At 39.8% G+C, this 26,957-nt stretch overlaps 1 protein-coding gene across 17 annotated transcripts in view; it reads right to left on the reverse strand.

The window, feature by feature from the left end:
- The window catches only part of ITGA6 (integrin subunit alpha 6), a 74,061-nt gene that overhangs the window by 36,663 nt on the left and 10,441 nt on the right, over positions 1–26,957 (reverse strand). For 3 of the 17 annotated variants that reach the window (XM_086896692.1, XM_086896695.1, XM_086896691.1), the window contains exon 1: positions 4,979–5,238. In XM_086896692.1, coding sequence (XP_086752818.1) covers positions 4,979–5,139 — 161 coding nt within the window. In that variant the 5' untranslated portion in view covers positions 5,140–5,238. Of the gene's footprint in view, positions 1–4,978; positions 5,240–5,416; positions 5,506–6,823; positions 7,040–9,529; positions 9,719–15,340; positions 15,534–17,233; positions 17,450–17,889; positions 17,949–19,391; positions 19,475–23,578; positions 23,635–24,689; positions 24,764–26,671; positions 26,747–26,957 lie in introns of those variants that run through there. The other 14 variants (XM_086896700.1, XM_086896702.1, XM_086896698.1 and 11 more) reach the window with 13 other exon arrangements.

The raw sequence follows: 26,957 nt of genomic DNA on the forward strand, positions 1-26,957 counted from the left end.
TGGGAAAAAAGCCAGCCTTCTGCAGTTTGCTCCTCCTGTAACAACTACACATCCCTTATGCAACTTAAATTCATCTCACTTCTTTCACTCATGATATTAGTAGCACAATGGATCTTCCTTGAAAATCTGTCCCCTACCACTACAAGTAAACTCTTCAACTACTCTTCCCTCCCAGCTTCATTTGATCCTGACCTTTGCCACAGGACATCTATCTTGAACACAAACTCCTCTACTATCACTAAGAAAGAAAATAAAGCACACGAAGCAGGTTATCCAAGAATAGTCTGCACAGACAAAATCAGAAAAACACTTAAGAGAAGAAAATACTAGGTGCAGTGACACAGTAAAATCACAGCCTAAAAAAAAAGGAAATTTATTACAAATCCTTTATTTTTCAATTGACAGAAGCACTAACTAAAGACCATCACTATTATAACTTTTAAACCTGAAGGTGTAAACATGCATTGTTATTACTTCAGCTCACCCAAAGTCTGAATTACACTACACCACCTCTGCAAGCAGAAATTGTCATCTTCCACTGCAGAGCAGCATAATCCAGCTCTTTGTTGCTGAAGCAAAGAGTCTCTGAGTCCAAGCCCTGAGAGAACACAAAAGTACTGGCTAAATGCCACTGGGGATGCACTGCAGCAGTACAGCAATGTCAGCAGTCCTGCTGACCTAAGGCAACTCTGCTCTGTATTGATATAATAGCTTACAATAGAGAAGTGCAGTATCAGTAAAACCTGTGACAAGTAAAAATTTCAGTAAGACACTGCAATTTTTAGGATTTTATGGCTGGTAATGGTCAGTGCAGTTTTGACATAAAGTGCCTACCCATAGCTTTCAATACAGCTTTTCAGCTGATGGGAGAATCCTGAATGCTGGTAACTACAACATCTTCCCTTTTTTGCCTTACACAATATAACACGAAACCTACCTGAATTCAGCTCCCTACTTCTACTGAAAATAATACCAGAATTACTTGCAAGTAAATCTTTTGGGTGCCTTGCAAGTCAGGATATTTTGTGATTCTGTCATTCTAAATCACAAACAAGAACTGGCCGATGGGTGTTAGGTTTACACTTGGACTGACCTTACGGGTCTTTTGCAACCCAAGTGATTCTAGGGTTCTATGATTCTATGAAAGTAATCTACCAATTTAGATATTCTTGATGCTTGTGTTTTAATTCAAGATGCTTAAATCACTGTAAATTAAAACCAAATTGGAATGGACTTACTGGACATCTTACATGGATACATGTACATGCATACATACAGATCATACCTCTATATATTCTATAAAATTACATGTATGTGACTATATGCACTACATAAATAGTGAGTAGCTAGTAATTATATTTTTATTATAATAGTAATATAGTTATAACATACAGTAGCTAATATATGCACAATCAGTGTAGTCTCCATCTAGAGATGCTGGAGACACTCACATTTTCATCACAGGACCACTTACATTTTACATTTCTCCTGTAGTTATACCATCTCCCATCTCAGAGCCCTCTAAGTTACAAACCTTCTTCCAGTCTGCAGATGAAATGCGCTGCTGTTGTGCCACTATCCCCCTGCAGAACCAGAACTCTCTATCATCATATTCACAGATTAAAAACAGAACAAACTTACACAGGGCAATAAGCCCTGCTCATTTAGGGCTCCATCAGCCTATGGATGCTAAATATGAGCAAAAGCAGGCAGCACAGTGCCTGTGGAATAGCAGGCCACATAATTTTCTCAGTCTCGCCTGAGAAAGTGGTGTGGGAAATCATAAGGAGGAATTAAAACAATCCTCAGAGACAGAAGACAGTCTTGCAGGTGCTGTTTGTCAGTTTCTTGTTTTCTTGAAAGAGAAGGTGGAAGGGTGGTGAACCCCACTGACCAATGATGGTGATGTGTTAGTTTACTAACCAATAAGGGGTTTACTTTTCTGTACTTTCACGTATTGGTCTATAAAAGATCTGACGTAATAAACCTTAAGCTCTCCTGTTCAACTCACAAGAGAGTCTGTGTCATTCTTCTCACCATTCCCAATACAGCGACAATCAGCCTTTTCTGCTGCCTTATTCACCTCGCTTGACAATGAACCAGAACCATAGGCACAAATCCAGGGAGGCTGCCTTGGTACCACCAACACTAATGTTCCTCAATGCACATAAAGTCTGCATTCATCTGCCCTTCATACCATTAGAAGTCCTCTTTCAGTCACTGTAAACTACAGCTTTTGTCATCTCAATCTGACAACCTGTCCAACTCTTCTAACCTGAAGGTAGTCAAAACCAAAAGCTTGTTACTGGTCCACAGTTTTATACTCAGTACCATTTACAACAAATGTCAAAGCAATTGAACAGTCATCTGTTCATAATGTTGAAAGCTAAGTAAATCCTCATTAGCAAATATAACATTTGTAGCCAACACTAATAAATTAATTTGCCATTCAAAGCTAATATGCAATCCAAATTGTATTCTGAATCTCTATACAGTATTCTGTGACTAAGAAAAAAAGATGATCAAAAGCAAATACCATGTTTAGTCAAAGCTATTACAGCTGTACCTTTATTTGTCACACTTCCTAGACATTCTCCACCCTCCTCTTCAGAGAGGATTGTTGTAATGATTAACACTGAATAATTCTGCGTGAGGAAGAGGGAACCATTTCACTTAATAAATGCTGAAGTGGGGTAAGAGAAAAATTATACATAATTTCATTTTTACCAAGCCTTGCTTCAAGTCATTAGCCCTTAAACAGAATCAATGTATTTAATTTTCTCTCATTTTCTTGTTTTTCCAAAGATGGCCTGATCTTGCACACGTCTATGACAACCTGTTTCTAATTTTGTAAAACTGGAGGGGTAGAAGGGTGCTCAAGCTGACAGATTTCTTTGAAATGAGGGTCCCTGCCAGATGAGACTGCAAGTATCATTTTAATTACGTTTCAGTATGAATTGGAGTTTCTGTATTTTTGGCAACTACTTCAGGGTGTTCACACTCTAAACGTAACTGAGTTTTGAAACTAGCATCCATTCAAGAAGGGCTAAAATAAATACTTCTAAGATATACCTGTCTAATACCTGACTAAGATATAGCTGTACATAAATCCACTTTTGCAGCAGAGGTAAGACAGGTCAAAAGGCGTCTGGGAATGCAAAGGTATCGCACCCCTGAGTCCTGCTGTTACAAGTAACAGGCAGCATGCAGGAATTAGACATACTGGTCCCTCAGCAGTAGACCTCAGTATGACCTCTGTTCCCATAACTTTCTACCTTCCCCAAGTATCTGGAAGCAGCAGATACCAACTGTTCCATCTACGAAGAGTCAATCAATTTAGAAATTGCATGAGGTTTCCATGGAAAGACCACACAAACCCTCTGGCATTAGCTCAACTTAGCTCATTTTTATTTGATATAAAAAATGCAGCCTAACATGGAAGGCTTCTCTTCAAGACTCCCCACCAAACCTCCTGTTTCAGAAGACACAACTCACACAATGTGAGCTAAACCCAGCTCAGTCCCTAAGAAAGATAGTTCAGTATATTTAACGTCTTGTTCTCTTAAAGCTACACACAGCCTCTTACAAGCAGAAAAATGATGTTGACTACAACATTACTGTTTGACATAAAAAGTTTCATTCCAAGCATACTACCCAGCAGCTACCCAGGGTAGCATTCCAATTCTTTATGCTAAAACTCATGGATTTGAAAAATGACTAAGACACCTCATACTCAAAAGTGCATGTCACTAGACAAATGCAGTTTGTCTAGTCTGGTTTTGTCTCTATTAGAGACCCTTGCTTCTCATGAAAGCCTGGATTCAGAAAGCTATGTCAAGGCAGATAGCATCTGGCTCTGCTCTTTCCCCACATTGGATTGCCTGAGGAAGCACTTACTAGACACACAATACAGAACTTTCATGCCACTAATCTCTGAGGCATTTCAGCCAAATAGTACATACCAGCTTGAATACTGTGACTGTCCTTGTGTTTCTGCTTCTTTCTTCTCAGTAATTGGCTGCCCGCATGTTCCTACACACTCATTTTGCCAGTACTGACAATACAACAGGAGACTAACAAGCTTCAGGCATTGCTTTCCTGGTAGTACTAAAATGAGACCTTTTCAAGTGTAATCCTGTCAAAAATTAAGATAAAGGCCTCTGGAAAGAAGCTCACAGATTTGCATTTTATTCCTCAGGATGCTATGGGTAAATCCCACAGGATTTTTCAATTCACTACCTAACTTTATTAAGAATATTATTTCTTTACAGCTTCCGTCTCTCGTTAACTCCATATGGATAACGGGCACATCTTGCCTTGAATTAAAACTAAATATTTGAGGAGGGAGCATTTATTTAACAATACTTTATGCTCTCCATCCAGCACTACTGGAGAGGGTGGGGTCCAGCACTGCTCCGCTACGGACACAAAGCAGCAAGGATGCTGAAGATGTACACAGGAGCGTTATTTTGCCTTTCGAATTTCCCAAAAGAAGTTTCACGCATATTGCCACTAGCACCAACTTATTTCTCCTGACTTTGTATCACCTCTCATCTGCACTCCCGGGCACGGTCCGTCTTAAACAGCAGAGCCTGGCTCATGCGAGGCCGGGTAGGCACAGGGAGAACAAACCCGAGAGGCTGGGCAGGCTCCGGGGGAGCAGCTCAGGGCAGCCTGCCGGCGCGGCCCGCGCAGGAGAGCGCAGCGGCGGGAAGGGCTCCCAGCGGCGGCTGTCGCTCCTTCCCCTTTCTAGCCCCGGCTCCCCTCAGATCCCCGCCGCCCGGCGCTGCCCCGGCTCCAGCAGCAGGTGCTGCCCATCCCTCCGAGGGCCCCCCGGCCCCGCTCCCGCCGCCCGGCCGGACTCCCCGCGGGGGCTGCCGGCCCCGGCCTGCCGCCAGGGGAAGTTTCCCTCGGTGGAAGGTAGGAGGGTCGCCGCAGGCGGCCCGGGACGGGGCCGGACGGGGCGCGGTGCACTTACAGCCGTTTCTCCTGCGGCTGCAGCTGCCGGTGCATGGCCAGGGAGAAGCCGAAGAGGCTGCCCGTCTCCCCGCTCCAGCTGATCACGTTGTCCGTGTCCAGGTTGAAGGCGCCGGCCAGCCCCGGCAGGAGGGGCAGGTAGATGAGGAGCAGGGCCGCCATCTGCTCTCGCCCAGCACGGGAACCTGCTGCCAGCGCCGCCGCCGCTCCCCGCGCCCGTTGTGCCCCGCCGGCTCCGCGCCGGGCCCGCCCCGCCCCGCCCTCCGTGGGTGCCCGGCCTCCGGCACTGCACAAAATGTCCCCGGGGCCGGGCCCCTTCCCCTGGGAGGGGCAGCCGAGGGCGTCGCCCACCGCCTCCCGGGGCCCCCAGGGGGCTCAGTGCCTGCCGCGCCCCAGCCTCGGATGTCTTTGCCCTTCGGGACGCGAAATAAAGCCGTACCGGGGGGCGGGTCACGGCCCCAGGTGAGGGCCGGGCCGTAGCCTGCGCGCACCGCTGGGAAAAGGGCCGAGAGCTCCCAGGGCGGGGGCGGGACGTGTTTGAGGCATCGAACCGTGTCCCCCTGGGCGCTGATACCGCTTAGCCGGGTACCGACCACGGGCATAACACATTGCTCAAGTGTTCTACGGTTCATACAGAACTACGGACAGCATGATCCCAGTATTCAGTCTGTGTTCCTCAAACAACACATGCAAAAGAAGAAAAAAAGGAGAAGGAGGGAAAAAAATAAGTATCTGTTTTCCAGACTCTTCACAGAGCACATGAGAACAGAAACTAAATACCTGAATCTCCTCCTCCAGCATTTCCTATCTCTGAACACATCTGAAAATTTCTTACTCCTACCTTTTAATTGTTCAAAAACAATATGTGGGTTTGGATCCCAGGTCATTTTCTCTTATGCTTTCACCCATAACCCCAAAAGGTTATTTGCATGCATACCTTATCAACTTTGCCCACTCCAGTAAGAGAGGTGTTGGTTTTTGAACAGAATCTTGGTTTAGTGCTCTGGTTTAGGGAAGCAAATGCAAACTTTTAAAACCTCACAAATTCCAAGCAGCATGACAATACTCAGTTGTTCTTTTCTGCCAATATCCAGGGTATGAAGAGAGAAGCTAAGATTCCAGAGAAACTGAGAAAAGGGCAATTGAGACAGAGCACTCAAAATATGTTGATACTCCAAATAACTCCTTCTGGAACAATACTCTGCTCCCACTGAGTTAATCCAAGCTACTTTTTCCAGAGCAATTATTCTAGTTCCGTGTACAGACAAGTCTTTGGCTCAAGTCCAACACACCCTTGATCAAAAGAGAGGAAGAAAACACACCAGAAATGTGTATCTAATGTAGAAACAAAACATTTTGTTAAATTAGGCTCCCAGATATTTATTGCTAATAGAGTCCTTCCCTGCTTGCTCCTCCATGCCCAACTCATTCAAAGTCTTAATCCAGTGTTCAATCACTGCCACAGCAGAAAACTGTACTGACATAAATACTGCCCTAGTTTCACTAAAGGACCCGTAAGAGGGAAGGGTCCCAGACTAATTACAAGCTGGTTTATTACAATCCACGTATTTTGCAGTAATTAGTAAAGATTTGAAAACAAGTCCTTTAAAACAGCGTTGACATCTGTACCAAAGTCTTAGAAGTTTGCCTTTTGGGACAATCAAATCTTGCATGCTTCTAATACTCTTACAGTAACTATAGTTACTTTTTAAGTAATGCTTCTACTCAATAACTTGCAAGAAGTCACAGAAGTACTTTCATCCAGAGCCTCCTGAATTATACTGGCACATTAGGTTTATTTGACTTCTCCCCCCCCTCTACCCAGCACTGCCTGAGCATGTTGTACCTGTTTGTTGATATCCACAGAGATTGCTGAGGGGAGAAAGAATTTTCTCATCTCCAGATGCAGTAACAAGCATTCCAAGACACAGCAATATTTGTCTCAAGGGACCACAGCCAGAACAACAAAAATAAAGTGTATACAGGGTGGAGCAAAATGCTCACGGACAGCTTAGAATTACCTTGGATGGTCTCTCATCGCTTCGTACTATTTTCATTTGCTCTAGATGAGAAGAGAGGAAAAAAAAAGGTTTTACAAATATGTCAGTTTCCTTCCTTTGCTCTTCCTCCAAAACAAATATGCTGTGGGTTATCTGTAGCTAACACATACTTCAGGAATTCCTCTTTTGTACAATCCTGGTATAAAGGGGGACCATTTAAAGATTAGGTATGATGACCAATTAAACATGAGCACTCTGTTAGGCATAATAATGCAGCAATTCTAAGAGATGCAATGGCCAGATCAAAGCAGTTTCTCTTTTTTTAACAAATGCTCTGCTATTGCTGAGTTTTCAAGCTGTCTGCTCATTAATGGTGTGTTGATACTCAGCTGAAGGGTTACAAGATGTTTGCATGTTGTGTCTACATTGAGCAAGCCTCAATGTGTAGACACACATTATTGCCAGCAATACTTTCCTCCTCTATACAGCCATGTAGCTAATTACAAAGTTAAAAAAAAAAATCATTTCTGGAAAATAAAAGAGGTAGAACGCAAAAGCTAGAGCTTGGCAAGACATTTTAAGGTTTCCCTAGAAGAAGGGCAAGGCACAATGTTTTACATTTTTGAAATGCTATCCTTTATATCAACAATATACTACACAAAGAAATACACAATCTGTGGATGTTCAGCCGTGCAGCTTTAATGCAGCACATAAAATGGTCCTGAAAGGACAAAATATGTAAACATCCCCATCCCATTTCCTTTTTAAAAATTGCTTGATTTCTTAATTTATGTAATTCCAGATTAAAAAAAAATTATACCACCAAAAAGGTGTGGTTCACTATACGAGTTCCAAAGATACAGCATTGTTTCAATTCAGAAATATAAACTTGGTTTAAGTGTTAGTAGCCTGAATGGTTGGATGGTTTCTCCTGCACACAATAGCATACCATTTCTAGAACTGCATGTTCTAGAAAAATTATTTACATTTATTGAACAGAGGCATCTTAACAGCTACAAGAAACACCTGAATTTTTATGCAGCTAGAGTATCAGACTATCTTTGCCAGTATAGCCTCAGAGCTGTTCTTAGTTCCCTAACAATCATTAGGAATAGCAAACAGCAGCGCAGGAGATAAAGCGGCTTAGAGTGGTAAGTGAAATAAACTGCTCAACACCATGCAAGCAAAATGTTTTGCTTTTAACAGTCTAAACCCAGAGCTTTAAAATAGTTATATTTACACACTTGGTATTCTGACTTACACAGACATAACACTCATTGTATCTATGTCATTTATAACCAGATGAAGAATGTCTCAGTCTCTCTCTCTTTACTATCTTTTCAGAAAGGTTACCAAAATGCAGCTTTTTTTACTAGTTGCTCTATTTAAAATACAGTTCCAAATGAAGATGTTACTATGTTCCTTTAACTTTGTTTTTTCTCTTTGATGTCAAAAACAACGAGAAGACATTCTGCCATTCTTTACTTGCTTGTGATGTTTCACCTTTGTAGACACAGTATTACACAAATAAAAATATTAGTCAAAAGAAATATTTCAGTCCAGACCTAGAATTTTGGTGAACACTGAGACCAGTGTATACAGCAGTTCTTTCAGTCTTTTACATCTAGAGAATGTTTTTCCACCCAAGTTGTCAGGTACATTCCTCAAGTAGTTTCAGAATGACGAGAACTGTTTGGAGAGTAAACATCTATGTATACATAGATGGAGGCACTTTATGAGCGTAGCTGGGCAGAGATCAGAGACACTGCTGACAAATGGAAATCAAGCACTCATAGTTTGGACTTCTGTGGAAGGAGTTAAAGATGCACCTTCAAAATTACTTGTAACTGAGGCATAAAACTGCAGTGATTTTGAATGTGTGCCTGAGTTTTAATTCACTAGTAACATATACCAGTATGTAAGATTTGCCCCACCATAAGGTAAGATGAAGCTTAAACATCATTATACACATCACAGGCACTTTTGCAGCCCATTTGGTGGTTCTCTCTGAGAGACATTTATATCCCCAAATATCTTACATTACCACAGCTGAAACTTCTATCACTGACTGCATCCCAGGCCTATCTATACCATTCATGCTTCCTTGATCTGCAATATGTCCTGCACATGAAACCTTGCCTCTCTCCTAGAGCTTTTCACTGGTGTAGACAGACATAACCTCATACCAGAAGCAAACTTTTGGGCAGTTCTAGCCAACTTTCATCAATGTGCATCTTCCAACCTATTTGCACCAAAGCAGCCAAGAATGGCTTATACCGAAGCAGAGGAGATCTAAAAGATAAACAAGGTATTTCTTGGGTAGGTGTTGGCAGGGAGGGAAGAGAAAGTTTACAAGTAAGTTTTTCACAGGATTTCCCTGGAGATTCTACCCAGGAATTCTGAAAGCAAGAGGAAACTGCACAGGACAGATTTTAACCCCATCAAGAGCCAGAAAGGATTATTGTTCAGGGCACTTTCACTCTCCTAGGTCACAGAGACCTAACTAAAGAGTCTTTGGCCATCACCCAGAACACAACCTTTTTAGCACTTACCTCCAAGATCTGCATTGGGTGCTGGTGCTGGACAGGACTTGGACCTGGGACAGAGCCTGCAAAGCACAAGATCAAGTCACTCAAGGGCTCTGGTCTCTAGGTCACTATCCAGCTTATTGTAACAGCACAGCTGAGACCCCAGTCGCCTCTGGCAGCAAACTCATGCAAACAGCTGCTTGGTCCTTCCACACTTGTTACACCTGTCCTCCCACCAGGTCCTGGATCAGACCCATCTGTGAGGCCAGCCAGCTGGCTGTTTGGCTTCCACAGGGGAGGCAAAGCTCCCTCAGATTGCACAGAGGTTTCCAGTCAATCACAAGAACCATGCAAAGAAATCCAATTTTTTATTTTTTTTTTTTTTCCTAATAGACTTAAATTTTTCTATAGCCACTGTCTTTAAAAATTCTACTATTTTGGTACTAGAGCCACCTCATTTTCATGTGCAAACCAAACTGTATCTGCTGGTGATTCAACAGGACCTGTGGTCAAGACATGTTTAAACATGATTTTCAGGCCGCAGACAAAGCCGTCAGGGACTGCTTCTCTGGCTAAGGTCTAAAGCTAGCAGTCCCAGAAAGATGCTTCTTTTACTTCCTTTACTTTTTCTTTGTTAATAGAAAACATCTGTCTTTTTTTCTTTCTTTTTTAAAGCAAAAATAAATCTAACAAACATATTCACTTTTCTCTTTAGATTAACATCCTGAGTTCTGAAAAACAAATTGGACGAGGCAGACATGAACACCACTAGAAAATGGAATCTTTTTCTAGTTCTTCTGGATCACCACCAGTTATTTATTTTCTGGAGAATATATTGTTTTAATTAATCATAGTTTTAAATCAATCCATAATGAGCAAATTCTGTCTTTTGTTATATGAAATCTCACTTGCTAATCCACTCACTAACAATGATGAAAATGCTAATTATGTCAAAGCTTTTAAAAAAAACATCCTAAATGAAGTCTGTGAAGGCATAGTCCACTCAGGACCTGAGCTACTGGCTGAAAGAAAAACAGGTTGTTCTCTCTCCCTCTCTGCTTTGCCTGGATATGAATAACAGTTATGTGGAAGCTGAGGACACACTCCAGTTCTCATAAGCTCCCTGCTGAGCAATGCAGCCTTTAATTTCTGGAGCTTTGTAAGTTTTCTATAGAAACAAAAGATTCTTCTACCCTCATGCCTATCTACCTGTACCATTTTATGTGAAAAAACTACCAGATACTTTAAATTGCTCATTTAGTCAAACAAATTAAGAAATTAAAATCAACAAATTAAGAAAATCTGTTATCCAAGGAAGAATTTTTTTAATACTACTTCTTTATCCATCCTCAAACCATTTATAGCCATCAAAGGAAAACGACTGAGGACTGTGTGCATATTCAGTATTTTCCAATTAACTGTTTCTGTTTAATTATTAAACAACTACATTAGGCTCAACAGGAAGAAGTTTTTTACAGAATAAGACTGCTCACACATGAGCAGAAACAATTTCATGTTTAAGTAAGCACTACAGAAGTATTCAGACAAAAAAATTTAGTTCCTCTGCAATTCCAGTTTTATTCAATGAAGAGATTCATTGCATGATGTTGCCATGACCAGGCAGGCTTAGTGAGTGAACTGCAAATCTAATCAGTTTGGCAAAGGGTTTTATGGAAGCTGCTGTGCTGGCTTCGCTGATTTCAAGTGATTTTTTTTCTTTGCTCATTTGTTGCCAACAACTGAAATCTAGGTCAAGGAAGGAAAGGTCATTCATTAATTATCGAAGTGCAAGTTTCTATACAGTATTGGAAAAGTTTCAAAAGCAATTTTGAATTCTGTATTCATTGTGTATTCGGTTTTCTCACTTTTTTCCCCATCTTTCTATACATCTAAATTTTGAGCACCTTCATAGGAAAGGGTAAAATAACTTGTGTCTTGTAGGCAATCAAAATTTAATCCATTTAGTTTTAAAAAATTATTTCAATAACATTATGAATCAGTAAAAGATTTATGGCACAAACACATTTCCACATTTCTGTAGACTGTAACTGCTCTAATGTTTATTTTCAGATCATCACCTGATTGATCATACTCTCTAATTTAATTCTGTCAAGGGAAATTTTTTTCCTGGGAGTTCTAAAAGGTTTTGAACTTTCATACAGTAATCACATTTAAGTAAACCCAGTCTTATTTTATGTGATAAGAGGAATTATTCTAAAATATGCATTATAACAATTATATATATTTTCTTCAACCACAATCATCAGTCCCTGTGTGGGTGTGCTGGGAGTGCTCTGTCTTGTTTGTTTACATGTCTTTCACATCAGAAATCTCAAAGACAACAGCCCAAACCTATCCAAGCTCATTTTATACATCTGGGAACACAAACAAGTTAGGAAGGTAATATGATACAGTTCAGGAGAGGTGCTCTCAGTTTTCACTAGGGCTGTACTTTTCCTATAATTTCCTGCATGGTACACATGTATTGCTTTCTTTATTTCTGTGTGTGTGTTTTTAGGAAACATTAGACAAATACTGTGTTTTCTAGCATACAAGCAAGTAAGTTGCTGTGAAATTCTGATCACAGAGTGAAATACATGTATCAGTTCCTGTTACTCAGCTTCTTCTAAAGTCAATCAGCATCTCCAAGGATCAAGGTCCACTTTTAAGCAATTGAGCAACATAATTGGCAGGTAGATCAAGGCATGATAATTTGCCTTTTGACTGCAAATAAAGGTACACTAACCCATTTTACTGTGGGTAATGTTCTTAACATTAATAAAATAAAATGCAGACATTCTACAGTAATGATGTGTTTTTCACACAGGGCATAAAGTACTATCTCAAAGTATTTTCGTTCTTCCCCTCTGACATACAGCAGTCACAACAACTACAATCACCATTTCCAAATGGAAAAGACTGACAGTCTATTTAAGGGCAGCATAGTGCCCCAGTATCACAGAGGGAAGCTGGAGCAGAACCCACAGCCAGAGCTAGTTTCTGAATTCACCTTCCTCCTGTGCCTTATTAAAAAAAAACAGCCCATCTAAGCCTGAAAATTTGCAAGGTCACTTCTGCACAGCAGAAGCTTCTGAGCTGGAATAGAGGTATATATGCACATTTGGCTGACGGTTCCCTTCCGACGAGTAACACACTGTGTTAGTAAAACTCATGCTACACTGTAGGTAAGCACTAATGTCCGACATCACTTTTTCTGACTCTTCATCTCTGGGAATTTTTGCAGTACAGTGTGAGTTGCAGCTGTACTTATCAGAATATGTGTTCAGTGTTAAATCATTCCTTCTGTTCCACTTCACTTTCACTCCATATTTAAAAACTCCACAATATCTCTCTTTTCCATTCCAACCTTCAACATACCAGTTTTCAAGCCCTCTACTGTCACCCCTGGAGCTGACTAACCATTACTGTGAGAAGGAACTGATTGGTCTGTATTTGTGGATAAACAACTATCAGATCAGGTGTGCAGCAGTAAGAAAAGAAATCTGAGCAGATGAGTGTTCTGCAGACAATAAACAGCAATCAACAGATGTACAAGCACTTGCTGACCAGCTGCACATGGCAGGACAATCACCGTGTGGTAGGATCAGGTCATGGTGCAAGTCTGCCTGGCAGCAGTGACTGCAAGCCTTTGGATCCTGTGTTCTGCTGCATGCCAAATTTATGTCAGCCTCAGAATAACAAAATGACAGCTGCTTTGAGAGGGAAGAATCAGGGTATCAATCTTAGGAGGAAAGTTTGCGTTACTCAACAATCTGTTTGGTGTCAGAAAAGGAAGCTGTAAGAGGAGGTAGTAAATTTTCAGTCATGTGTAACCATTAACCATAGCTTGCATGCAGAAGTGCAAGTATGGATCAGGCACAGTATCTAAGTCAATTAAATAGGCTTCCCTAGACTCAGAGGTAACAGACTATCCCTATCTAGAAATCAAATCATTGTGGAAAAGTAGGAACATAACAATACTCTATTGCAGACAGTAAAATTTTAATTTCATTTCAAATAATAGTCCTATCATATTATTCAGTTAATATCAAAATACCACACTGCTTTGAAACAGCTCTGCTTTTTCATAAATGTGTTGATATATGCTTAGTATTACTGGCTGTATAGTCTTATTCCAATTTTGTGTTCATCATAATAGAAGAGGTATTTGTGATTTCCTTCAATTTGAACAGTGGCTTTTTGCCACTTTTTATTATAAGGAATACTGCAGAGTTTCAATGTATTCACTCTGTTATTTTGCAATTCTTAGCATCTAAATGATCATAGGGTGGTCTACTACTTTCCACTACAGTGCTCTGATTCCTATTGAGGTACAAGGGAAAAAAAGAAGCAGCATTCCACTGTCCACTGAGAGTTATTTTAACACACGCTTCATTTGTGAAGTATCTGAATCCTTTCATCTTTTGTGGATAACATCGCACAATGTATTGAAATAACTTGGGTAGCTAAAAACAGTCTGACCACAGCATATACGTGTATATGTTTACAGATGCAGCAGTAAGCCTGTGTTCCGGTACTTCAAGCATGTAAGTATGTTAAATATCTGCCCCCTACAACAGACCTACCCTTTGTGAGTCCCTTTTCCTTGTTTTGCTGGCCAAAGGTGCTTTTTCCTAAGGGGCGTGGGAACACACTGTCAGCTGAATGTTGCTGGTGTGCCCCAGACAGTCTGGGGCTGCATTCTGCAGAGAAACAGCAGCACTGACAAGGCTGCAGCAAGTCTTGTGACATTTCCTGACATTTTTTATTATTCAACACTTCCTCATCCTTTCTGGAACATCTGAATAACCTTTATTCCTGCAGAATGTGTATACCTTGGCCTTGCATAGGCTCACACTTCAATTCTCATAGCAGGGCACTTGCAAGAGAAGGATTTTCAAACACTGCAAAAGCTAGAAGTCCAAAAGTGACTCAGACCTCCAGAGCTCCAAAATGTAGCCAGACTTGGCTATGTCAGTGACATTATGGAATAGTTGCTGGCAAGATGTTTGCAGTATCATCGTTTTAATATAGTGATATAATAACATGGAGCTGAAACACCTGAAGACTGGAAGCACTATTTTGTCAGACCAGCGTAAGATAAGAGTTGTATCAGCAGAACATAAGACCCAGTGCAAACACATTCAACAGAAATAATCAGCTCTTGTCCTGCTCCATTGCAGAACAAACACAACACTCTTTTGAAGAGGCTTTTTTTCCACCCCCTAATCATTTGTAAGAGCAACAGAATAACTTTTTGTAAATGACACTGCTGGGCGGGGGTGAGGGAGTAAAGAACAAAAAAAAAAACTGAAAGAAAACTTTAGTGTAACAAATACCCCCCTGGACAAAACATTTTCAGATAACCACTTCTGTAAATTTTTACTTCAAAGGCACTTTGAGTCAGGGAGAAAAATAAAAATTCTAGACATCAAGCTCTTATATTATTCTGACATCACAAAACACAAGACTTCCAGTTTCCACTACAAGGAGTGTTTTACTTCTGGTTTGTATGAGTTAATACCTAGCCAGAGTTTTCTTTCTTTGTTTCATTATTATTAGTAAGTCAACAGCAGCTTTTAGTATCTTGCAAGACAAGTTTCAACAAAGCTGCAGTATGATATTTTCTGTGATTAGTAAATCAAGACTAGAACATATGCCCACACACATCCTCCACAGTCTATTCACAAGAGAGGGAAGACATTGGCTCTCTCTGTTGCAACATTCCTTATTTTTATTACAAAGATCAAGATCCTTTGAGAAAGACAGGGCATGGCCTGTGAAGACACTAATAAAGGCTTTTTGATTAACCCCAAAAAAATGAGACTGCCTTACCTTTAGCACAAATCATGCTCTGCAGGGATTTTCCTGCTGTGGAGGCATTGAAGACGAAGCCACAGCTAGGGAGTTCTCATTAATAGCAACATTGCTGCACTGGCAACACAGTTCTAAAGGTACAACCATAGGAGGCACTGCAATGTTTTAGGGACTCACACGTGGACTCTTGGCTTTCTCCAAGTCTTGAAATCTGTGAATTTCAAAGATTGAGCTGTGATTTATTGAAATGGCAAGGCAAATTATCTTTTCTTAATAGACCCATTTTGAGAAAAAAATCTCAACAGGACCCTATTAGAGTTTCAGCCACTGCAACTTTGCTTCTTCCTCAACAGTTAAAATTATAAAATTACAGTTTTAATTTTATTGAATAACAGATATAACAACTTATAAAAAAAGTTCAGATAGCTTAGTATTCTTCTTAAGAATCATCAATAGTATTCACTTTAGAGTGTATGATAGAGTAGACCTTCTCTTGCTGTTTACTGCACATGGGTTCATCCAGACCGTTGTATTTATTGATAGTTTCTAATTTACATAATCCAATTTGTATTTATATTATTGACCTCTACAACACAACGAAAACAAGATAAGCAAATAAATTTTACACTGCATGAAAAGGGACTTTCTACTTCAAACTCCCCTGCTCCACTATTGTTATATGATCAGATGTGAATGAACATTTCATAGTCATCTTATTCATGATTTTATAAAGTTCTGTCATATCCCACTCCAACCATCTATTTTTTACACAGAAGTCTCATTGTCCAATTCATACCTCAAATAGATACCATTATATATTTTTAAATACTTCGGACATTCTCTGTACCTTTATATTACGCCTTTTGAGACAGAATTGTCAGAATACCACAAAATATTCAAGATAAAACAAAGACATGGATTTAGAGCAGTAGCATAATTACACGCCCTGCTTCATATGGTATTGCATTTGTAATTCCTAATTAACTAATTCCCTTTCAGATTGCTACTAACCATTGAGATGATGGCAAACCATAGGGAGACCAAGATCCTTAATGGAACAAGTTGGTACAAAGTCCATTTTTTAAATGAAGCAAATTTCTTTGTACAGTATGAACCTTAGTCTTGCTATTTTATTTCTCAGTCATTTATAGAAAAACTTTTCTTTAGAACCAGATTTAATTTTAACCCGCAAAAAAATGTATAGAGGCAGTAAAGACTAGCTTTCTAATGCTCATATCCCTTACTAGGTTTTCAAACATGGCAAATGGCATAAATTCCCTGGGATTTTTCTGTGAGAAATATTAATTCCTCCTATTTTCTTCAGCCATCTCTTAATCTACAAAAAGGATCTTCTTTTCATTGCATACCAGCTTAAATTCTTGAGGGCTCAAAGCAACTTGAAAAATACAAGGTGATTGTGACAACTGACTCATCTTTTTATCTACAGGCTCACTGCCTGCTTGAAAGAATGCCAAGAGGCATGATGTCCCTTTGCAAACTCCATGTTTTCCATGTTTCCACTAACACTGCTCTCATTACAAATCCAATTTTGTTCCTGGATTAAAAGTCAGTTTAGTTTCTGTAGTTTCTCCCAAACACCCTATTTCAAACTTTCTCAAATGTACTCCTCTTAACTCCTCTGGTACATGTTAAACAACAGTTAAAACTCCATTTGGGGGAGTTCAGCTATTTCATAAATGCTCTCAATTCAAATCTCAATGACACTAGTAAATCCATATAAAACTCACAAGTAAGAAAATACTGAATCAACTGATGATGTACTGAGGAAACAGGATGAACAGACACAGATTCTTTCTTTCCATGCTCATAATTATGCAATTATATCTGTTAGAACACGTGTAATTGCCAAAGCAGAGCCTAAGGAAAGGCAGGTTGCTATCTGCTCCTTACCAAGCTGTGATCTCACGAACTGAAGGAGCAGCATGAACCCAGATGTCATGTCTGCCCTTCTGAAGGTTACAAGTATCTCCTCCTTCCTTTGGTCCTCAAGTTACCAGCAGGCTGTAAGTCTCCCTAGTATAAATGCTGACGAATGCATCCACTCTTCAAGTAGGCTGCTGGTAGCAGCTAGCTCATTGTTACAATTCAACTGGCAGCATGAAAATCCTTTGAGAGAGCAAGAATCCATTTAAGTCTCTAGTTCTCCTGGGCTCCCACTCATCTTCCAACAATGGCATCAGTAAAAGGGAGTAATTTTTCAAGCAACACTAATTTTCTGAATTCTCCATGGTTTCCTATGCTGTGTTCTACTGTCATCTTGTTTCTTATTTCATGACGACAATCCGGACTGCCCCCTGTGCGCTTACTTGGTTCTTTTTTCTTATTCACATAGCAACTCAGAACAAAAGCGCTTCTCAAATACTTTACAAGAAGACCTGTCTCTTTCATATTAAAGAAGCTGCATGACTACAGTAAGCCAACACCTAAATATTTGTGTGCTTTGTCTCCACATGCCTTCATTAGAGACACATAACCTTAGGTGTTATTCATATGAATGCACATTCATGGATATAAAATTCTTGGCAATTCCATATTATCCTACTTACAAACTGTGCAGATGATTGTCGTCCCCTGGCTGAGCAATAACCTTCCAATGGATCAACCTCTGTCACCACAGGAGAAAGGGGTTCTCAGAACACATTATTAATCTCTACATAAGCAGGTAGCACTCTATGCTTTTTCTAACAATAGGCAGGTATTTTCCTTGCACCAAAAGGGACAGCACTTAACCCCTGAAGTTCCAGTGTAGTAGTCAACATACTTATTCTAATCCATGCTATGCAACATAGCATTTAATCTAATCCATAACATTCAGAAACCACATCCAACAAAGGAATTGGTATTTTAAGCAGCACAGTTCCACTTATTTGCAGCTTACTGCTCCTCCATATGCTGCATATTTAACCCTTTTAAACTTCATAGTATTCAAAAACACATTATGCAGAATGAAATTTCATTATTCAAAAGTATAAACATATATAAATAATTTATTTTAAAATCTATAGCTCAAAAAGTAGTATTTAATGGTAGAAAACATGAAGATTTTTCCACAAGTTACTAGTAGAAATAAGAGTGGATCTAAACAGAGAGGATGCTTGTATGTTCCTAAAGAATAACAGGAAAGATTAGCTAGACCAGAGGAAATAGAAAGTACTACTTTTAAAAGTTTGGAGTTTTTTTTACTAGTTGCTTCAAATATTTTATTTTCCTGATAACTGTAGTTCAAGAACTGCTAAAGAAAATATTACCTCCTTTCTTGAAAGCGAACATACAACCAACCTGGTTTTCTAAAAACTGTTCCAATATTTCATTTGTCAAAACCAAAAAGGGCACATTTGGCAAGAATGAAATTCTGGCAGTGGCAGGACTATAGTTATAGGGTTTTGAATCATTAGCTAAGTGTCCCTCTTACCCCTATTCCCTCCCTCCTTTCTTTTTTCTCTTAATAAAGCAGTAAATGGTGTGATTCTTGCTATAAAACTTAGTATCTTGAGTATTTTACTTTTTCCTAGTAATTCTATTATTTAGCTTCAAAAATGATGGGATGGTTGGAAAGAGAAATAAACAATATAGTGATATTTAAGCCCTACTCTTGTAGATGCACATATGCGGACTTTATTACAGGAATACTTCTAAAGAAAGTAATCATTGAAATATTATCAGACATATGAATAATACATCAAAAATTGAGGGGCTAGTCATCTTCTAAATATAGGAATTTACTGTTTTTCTTATTTAAAACAAACATGTTCAAAATTAAACCTTCAGAACTCTCATACAAGGCCTGTGGATGCCTGACAATGCCTTACTTCTGAACAACATGGTCCAAAACACACCTTTCAGATAAATTGTTTGACGTGCTAAATGATACAGACGCAATCTCAACTCCTGCACAGTGTCCATACATAGTATCTTTTGAGTGGTACTCATACTAAACCACAAAATACTCAGTTGTGTCTCCCTTTCCTCTCCCTGCTCTTTCCCAGAACACCAGAGTCTGGTGGGAAAATATGCAAAGCAGGTGCTCAGTGTCACTACATGTGGATACCTCAGCTATCACACCACCACCACTCCATTGTCACCTTTTCTGGCTCTTGTGTAAGTGCCACTTCTGTAACTGTGGGACGCAGCCTGTGGGGATGAGCAGGTAACCAGAAATTAGGATTTTAAAGCATTTTCAGTTTTGACTTCAGTTTATGCTACTATCTTTCTTTTGCTCAGACACATACAGTTATTTATCTTTATTTCTTTAATATCCATTGTTACTCTTTAGGTATGAGAGAGGTTCAGAATAACCTCCTCTGAACCGAGCAGAGTGCTGGCCCTTTGATATTTGAACTATGCAGGTTCCTTTTCAGAGCAGAAGAGTGCAGGAGCCATATATGCTTATCACCTAAGGATGAAAGGAGCCCTGGTTCTTCACTGCTCAGTTGCAACTGCAAATACTTATGCCTCAGAAACTGCAGAACAAAAATTTATCATAACAACTATTATTCCAAACAGGCATTACAATGAAACCCCCTCAAATGTTAATATGTTAGTGATGGCCCATTATTTTAGGATTACAATGGCTGCCTACATTTATCAATTATAGAACAATTCTTTTATCAGAACCCAATTCATCCTTCTGCCTCTGTGATTTAACCTTACTGAATTCTGTTATCTGACTGAGTTTGGATTTCCAGGAGCACAATATTTTTGCATTTTTATCATCTGATCTCTAGAATAGTGTCTGAATGATTGTCCTTTGATTTCTACAACTTCATTTGAAAGTCACATAAATGCATTTGAAGACCTTTAAAAAAGAACTATCTTGCCATTATACAAAAAAGAAAAAAACCCTTCTATTGTGAAAAGTAAGTGATCTTCGCTTATTGTTTCCTTACTTTTCTGTCCTGATAACACATAAATACTGTGGGCATCCCAAATGCCACTGTAAAATAGTAACTGAATTTTTCAGAAATTACATCTCATCCTCGCTTTTAGTTTGAGGCATCATTTCACCTGCAGCTAGAATGAGAGCTGTAATAAATAAAACCTTTTTATAATTCTGAGAGGCACAAATTAGAATTCAGTTTTTCACATGACATAAAACAAAATTGTAGAGTACAAAGCAGCATATTATTTTGACTGTTGTGAATTAGGGCTACATTGGACTTAAATTTTTATATAAGCAACAAAAATAAGAAATACACTGAAGCTAATTTCCATTCTGTTTATTCTTAGACTCTTAATATTTAAACAAATGCAGGTTAAAGAAAACACACCAACAGCCCACTAGGCCATGAACAACCAGCACAGATCACCTCAGTTCTTCTCTGCATATCTATTCTTGAAAAGGGAACACTCTCCTAGCTTGACTACCGAAACTTCTGAAATAAATTAAGCAGAATGAAAAATAAAAATAAGACACCAGCTGGCACTAAGTGGAGGAAGGAGAGGGGAGATGATATTTCTCCTCTTCGCACTTCTTAGTCAGTATCCATTTACAGGTATCACTCCCTAATCACAGGCAATGGTGAGGTTACCACACTGTCATTTTCTCCTAGCAAACTGAGAAAACAAGGTCTTTACACCCCTCCTATTTAGAGTGTCTACCAGACCCTTTGCTCTTCCTTGCAGCTGCTCGGCAAATACCCCTTCCCGAAAGGGATCACCAGCTCTTGATTTTCCTCTCTTTTACTACTGTAAAAATACCGGGAATTCTCACTTCTTTCACCAGTGTAATTGAAGATTTCTTCCTTGTCTGTGCCTGTCTGGGGTGACAGACAGGCTGGGGACTCTCCTGAAGACACCTCTTGCCCCTCAGTGAGCTGAATCCAGGAGAAAAGTAGGGACTGACTCTGAGGTACAGAAGTCCCCTGAATAACTGCATCACAAAATTTCTCTCAGCACTCACCCCACCATCAGCACACACCAACAGCACGTTGCTGACCTTCTCTACCTTGGGTAAGGGTGCCCAACACTTGTCTTTCCTTCCATACAAAAGCAATGCACACGTGAAAACACGTGATGCTTGGTTCCAGTGCCAGCACAAGACTTCGGGGCTGTTGGCACCATGGCTGTTCACCACATACCCCAAGTACTGGAAGGCTGAGGGAGAGCAGTGGGACAGAAACCAGTTTGAATGCTGACTTCATAATCTGCAAAGGGGAGGGGACAGGGAATAAAAGAAAATGAGAGCATTACAGACAAGACTGAGAAGCCTTGATGCCTGGAAAATGAAGGCCAAGTAAGAGTTGCTATTTCTCAAATCCCATCCTCACTGCTAAGTGCCCTGTTTGGGGCTAAGAGGTGACAGAAGTCTTTTCTGAGCAGAGGAACTGCTCCCAGCTGCACCAGCTAGGGAGGGGGAACTCACAGGAATTGGGTGCTCCAGCCGGGACCCCACAGTTGCCACACTGACAGCTGGTAAAAGCACTCAGGCAATCCCTTCCGACCCTGGGCTGCACGGTCAAACTGTGCTGCACTATTAGATAGCTATTTATAAATACAAGAGCGAAACCAAATGCCTCTGCTTTGACTTCTTTAAAAGGCCAAACTCAGCCTTCGAATTGGTCTATTTCTAGCCATCCATTCAACCACTCATTCCAGCACAGGACTACCCCATCCAGACATACAATTCCTACTGACTTAGCAAGGTCCATGTTACAGCTGCAGCAAGATGTGAAATGAGGCAGTATGAGGATTTGACAAAGTGAATTTTCTTGATGCTCAAGCCATCCTGTTACATATAAAGGAAATTGCAATTGCACAGTAGTGTCTCACCCTCTAACCCCTTAAGTTTTTGCATCTCTGTCCTCCAGTCCTACTCAATAAATACAATTTAATATTTGATGTTCTGACCCCTCTTTCTGCATTAAAGAAGTCCCTGAGCAGTTGACTTATAAAAAGTCTCTTTCCTAAGTTTGCACAGACCATCTCTGAGGCCAGGAAGGATTTGCATGAATATAGCAGTCTGGCTGTGAGAACATGCACATAACCACAATCATTACACTACATATGCACTAAACATGCATCTAAGCCAAGGGCCCTTGTAAACCAACAAACAACTGAACCCCTCAACTTAATAATGATTTAGAGGAAAATTGTTTCTGAAACAGAATAACAACAGTTTAAAAACATTCCCTGTTTTCTGAAGTGTAAGTGGAGTTTCAAGTCTCATCATGAAACTGCAATAAATATTCTTCATTATTTTGCCACTTTATTAGCTATTTTGAGGACTGAATTACATGGAATACTCCACATATAATGTTCTTGGTAGCATACATTAATTTTATAAAGCTCCAGTACTGTCCATTTTCACATGGAGGTTATCTGTTGCAAATGAAACACGGTAATATTACTGGGATGTAGAAGAATCATCATTCTGTCTGATGCAAGAGAAACTTGTAAAAAGCTTTAGAGGGTGAATAATCAGTCTCTGTAACAGCTTTCCTCTTTAGAGTTTTGGAGTTGGCTTGTTTCCTTTCAAGTGCCGAAAAACTCTAGAGCGGAAGCAGTTGTTTCCTGCATACAAAAATACTTTGTCATTTATCCAAAAAAGCTGCCTGAAATAGTTGCTAACATTTTTTGTCCCACCTTTCCAAATAAATGTGTAAATATGTAAAAAAAGTTGGTCCGTCTTCTCTATCCTCTCATTCATCTTTGATACGGATCAATCCTCTTTCAGCAGCCAGTGCTCCCCTGGGCAGCAGAAGAGGACTTGTTCTGAATTTCCAATTCTCATTCCAGCTCCAAAGTCTCTCCTTCCTCCCACTACTGGATTTAGCAGAGCATGTTTATGGGTGCTTCTGGGAGAGAGGAATAGGCTTTTTAAGGAGTGGCATGGGCCACAAGGACAAAAATGCCACTGGCAGGAACTGGTGGTGTAGGAATTGTGTCACAGGCTCTCCAACACGGTATCGAGGAGTGATGCAATGAGGACATTGAAAAAATTGCTCAGCAAAGTCGGTCAGTGGAGCTCCTCTTAGAAATCTCTTCTCAGAAATCACTGATTTCCCGGAACAGTGCATTAGCAAGTACAACTGGGTTTTGCAGAGATCCAGAACACAATAGAAAACATCAGTAAAAGTTTTTCTGAACTCCCAAGAGTACCTGTCTAGGTCTAACCTGTCCTCACAGAGGTAGGAGCAGCTGCCTCTCCCCATGGCAGCCCCACACTTTACCATATCCATTTTGTCTTCACTGCTGGTTTTCACTGTTGATACTAGGTGTGTTCACCCACTTACACACCTTTGCTAGCACCACAGGACAAAGCAGACACAGTTCTTGGAGATTCATGGAAAACCCTGAAGAAAATGCAGCAGAAATGGAATAACCAAGTACCTCCTGATGTCAGGATACAACATGAAGCCCCCAGATGCCATTCTTCCACAGACCTGAGATAACACATGAAGTATTCTGGTTTCCATTCCTCTGTTCTTTCTCTATAGTCTCATTCTAAGCAATGCTTAACCAGCTGCACCCAGTCCTCACACTAAATAAAATAAAATTGGAGCCACGGCATCTGACCAGGGGGAAACTGCCAGGTCATGCAAGCATGCAAGTTCGTGGCAGATTTTGGATTCTAGCTTGCAGCTTTACAAGTACAGAAAGGAATTAAAATCATTCTATAAATTGAAATTTTCCAACAGCTACTGGGAACTGCTGGCTGGCATCGAGGACAAAGACAGCAGAGTTTCTTGCAGTGGCCACATATGCCACCATTACAGAAACTCGGGTGACTTCATCACATAATGCTGATAATGAGCTTGCGGCAGTGCAGATGATCACACATGGATGAGCATTCAATTACTCACCCTGTGGTTAACACGCAGTGAAAGCAAAGACTACAGCCATGCAGGCCTCCACAACTTTCATTTCGTAAAGCACCGTTAAATCTCCATCAAATAATGACAGCTTTGTCCCCAAGGGCTGGGGCTGGGCAAGGGCTGGCCCATCTTGTTTTGCAGAGCCCTCAGAAAACCAGCTCAAGCCCTCACCCACTTTTATACAGGGGATGCTACCTACTACCACCTGAAGTACTGACTTCAAGATGAAAATATTCCTACTGCATTTCCCTGCCTCAAATATCCTCCCAGTCTTACAGACCAGATGCAGTTTTGTAGCTCAGCAGTCTCAGAAATAGAGATCTCCTTTGAAGTCTTGAAATATATAATTTGATTTCTTTCTTTAAGACCTAGTTTGAGGAATTCATTTTTTTTATCACACAGATGTGAAACATTAAGTGTAGTTGATGTGGAAAAATTTTGTAGTGGAACAAATTTATTTCTAGTACTCTTGCCACAACCTGTGAAGCTGTATTCAAAAATCAATTCAACGAGACTCATGATGGTAAACATACCATCAGCAACAGTTTTGCTTCCTTGTGAAGATGTGTCCTCAGAAATTATCATATTTCCACGAATCTTTATGTGCCTAAAAAAAAAGATACATTCTTTGGAGATTTTCTTTGTGACTGAAACAAGTAAAGAGCTTAATTACCACTGAAAACAAGGTAACTTTAAAATCAAAGTTAGATGCTCAAACAATCAGGCACATTGTAAAATATACTTTTTTATCCGTCTGCATATTTAAGCATCTGTATATATTGAAGACATACCATTCCTGCAGTCTTATTGTACTAAATGTGTTAGCTCTATTCTTAAATAAATAAATTCTTTCTTTAACAAAATCATTTATCTGAAGATTGTGCCCTCACCAAAATGATGATTAATACTAGGAGTTAAAATGCTACTCACTAGTAAATCAGATTATTATTTTTAAAAAAAACCCAAACAAACAGCATTAAATAGAATCTTTTCACTGCTTTAAGAATAGATTATTTATCAGGATGCAGTTGTCTAAAATTATATTTTAAATACCCCAAAACCATAAAAAATCAAACAAACAAAAAAAGCAGCCCACAGGTATTTCTCCTGAGTTCATTCTTTTAGAGTTGGTGCAAGCCATCTTTGAAATTCTCTAAGTTTTGCCATAAAAAGTATTTGGGGAGCTAGCAGGACTGACACTCCCAATTCACTTAACTTCTGGGCACAGCATCTGCTCTTAAAATGTACAGTAAATACAAAGTGGGAACCATTTCCATTTCGTAAGTGTAGGTAGGCTGCCCTTGTCCTCCTGTAGAAGTGAACCTAGTCACAGCATTGAACAGTGATATTTGGAACAAAATTCTGTCATTCAAGGTTGTTATTTTGTGACCCACAAAAATGCAGGTACTTAGAGACGCCTCTGTGTAACTACTTCAATGCAGTATTTGAAAGGGTGAAATGATAGGTGACAGAACAAAATTAACATTTCCAGCTTCTTGTCCCAGTCAGTTCTGTAACCAAACCATTTAAAGATGGAATCTTTCAAGGTGTTAAGTTTTTCATAAAAAGCTTACTGCCAAGCCTGCCCAACTCAGCCACCAGAGCTACAGGGGAACAAGTGTCATGGAGACTTAATTATAGGGCACCATCTACATTGAATATTTTCTAGCAATATACACCTAGTACAGTGACACAAAAATCTGCTTTATTCTCCTTTCACTTAAGCCTCTCTCCAGATGACATAAATTGGTCCTTCTGAAGATGAGTTGTAAGTACTCACATGTATGCTCATGTTGTGACAAGAAGAAAGTTGGGATGTATCATAGAAAGAATGTGGACCATCTGACTTGGGTGCTGCCAAGCAGAACCTGACCATGAGTTTCTGAATTTCTAAACTTTAAAGTTAAAGAGAAAAATGGGAACTGCAACATCAGTTATTGTTGGAGAGTAAGATAGCTACTATGTCTGGTTTTAGAAATCAGTAATGTAGACTGTAAACAGAGAATACAACATTTCTGGAGGGCAACTACATTGAACTCCAGTTCTCTAACTGAACCTGGGTACTGTTTTTGAAGACAGAATGGTACCTGTTCCCCATCTTGAAGCAGGATCCCATTTTTTATTGATGGAAAGAGTGTTGTCGGCACCATCATTAATAAACAAACAAATTTAAAAAAAGTCTTCAGCTATGCAGTTAAAATCTAAATTCCTCAAGTTTTGCTAATTTTGTGAATGACACCATCCCATTCGCAATGTCATATAGAATTACAAAAACAAATGTAAATGAGACAGAGGAGTCATGCGTAACAATCTAAACTAGAATCAGCAGATTCCACCACACACACATACCCCTGCTGCCTGCCCCAATTCAGCATGAAAAGCAAAAAAAATTATGTATTTGCATATATATATATTGTATTTCCTGATTAATTTTTCACAGCTTTGCAGATACTTTAAATAATATTGTCACAACAGTTTACAATAAATTTGTGCCTAAACAGATAAAAAGCCCTACATGCCTGCGAAGGACCCAGCAGCAACCATTCAGGGAATGGATTCCTTGGAACTGAGCATTCATAATCCAGTGCCTACTGTGCATTCACTCCCTTCAATGACTATGGTAATTAGGTTGTCTCATGTTATTGTGACCTACAATCTATCTATGGGGACACTCCAGGGGAGCTCTGTGTCTTAAATCTACTAATTTCACATTTAGAAAGACTCAGGCATTACAACAATGCTGAATTGATATGCAGAACATTCAGATAATTTTAAACACTTGAATCATTGTCCTCACATGT

The sequence above is a fragment of the Cyanistes caeruleus genome, chromosome 7 (assembly GCF_971803275.1).
Source record: "Cyanistes caeruleus chromosome 7, bCyaCae1.hap1.1, whole genome shotgun sequence".
NCBI lineage: Eukaryota > Metazoa > Chordata > Aves > Passeriformes > Paridae > Cyanistes > Cyanistes caeruleus.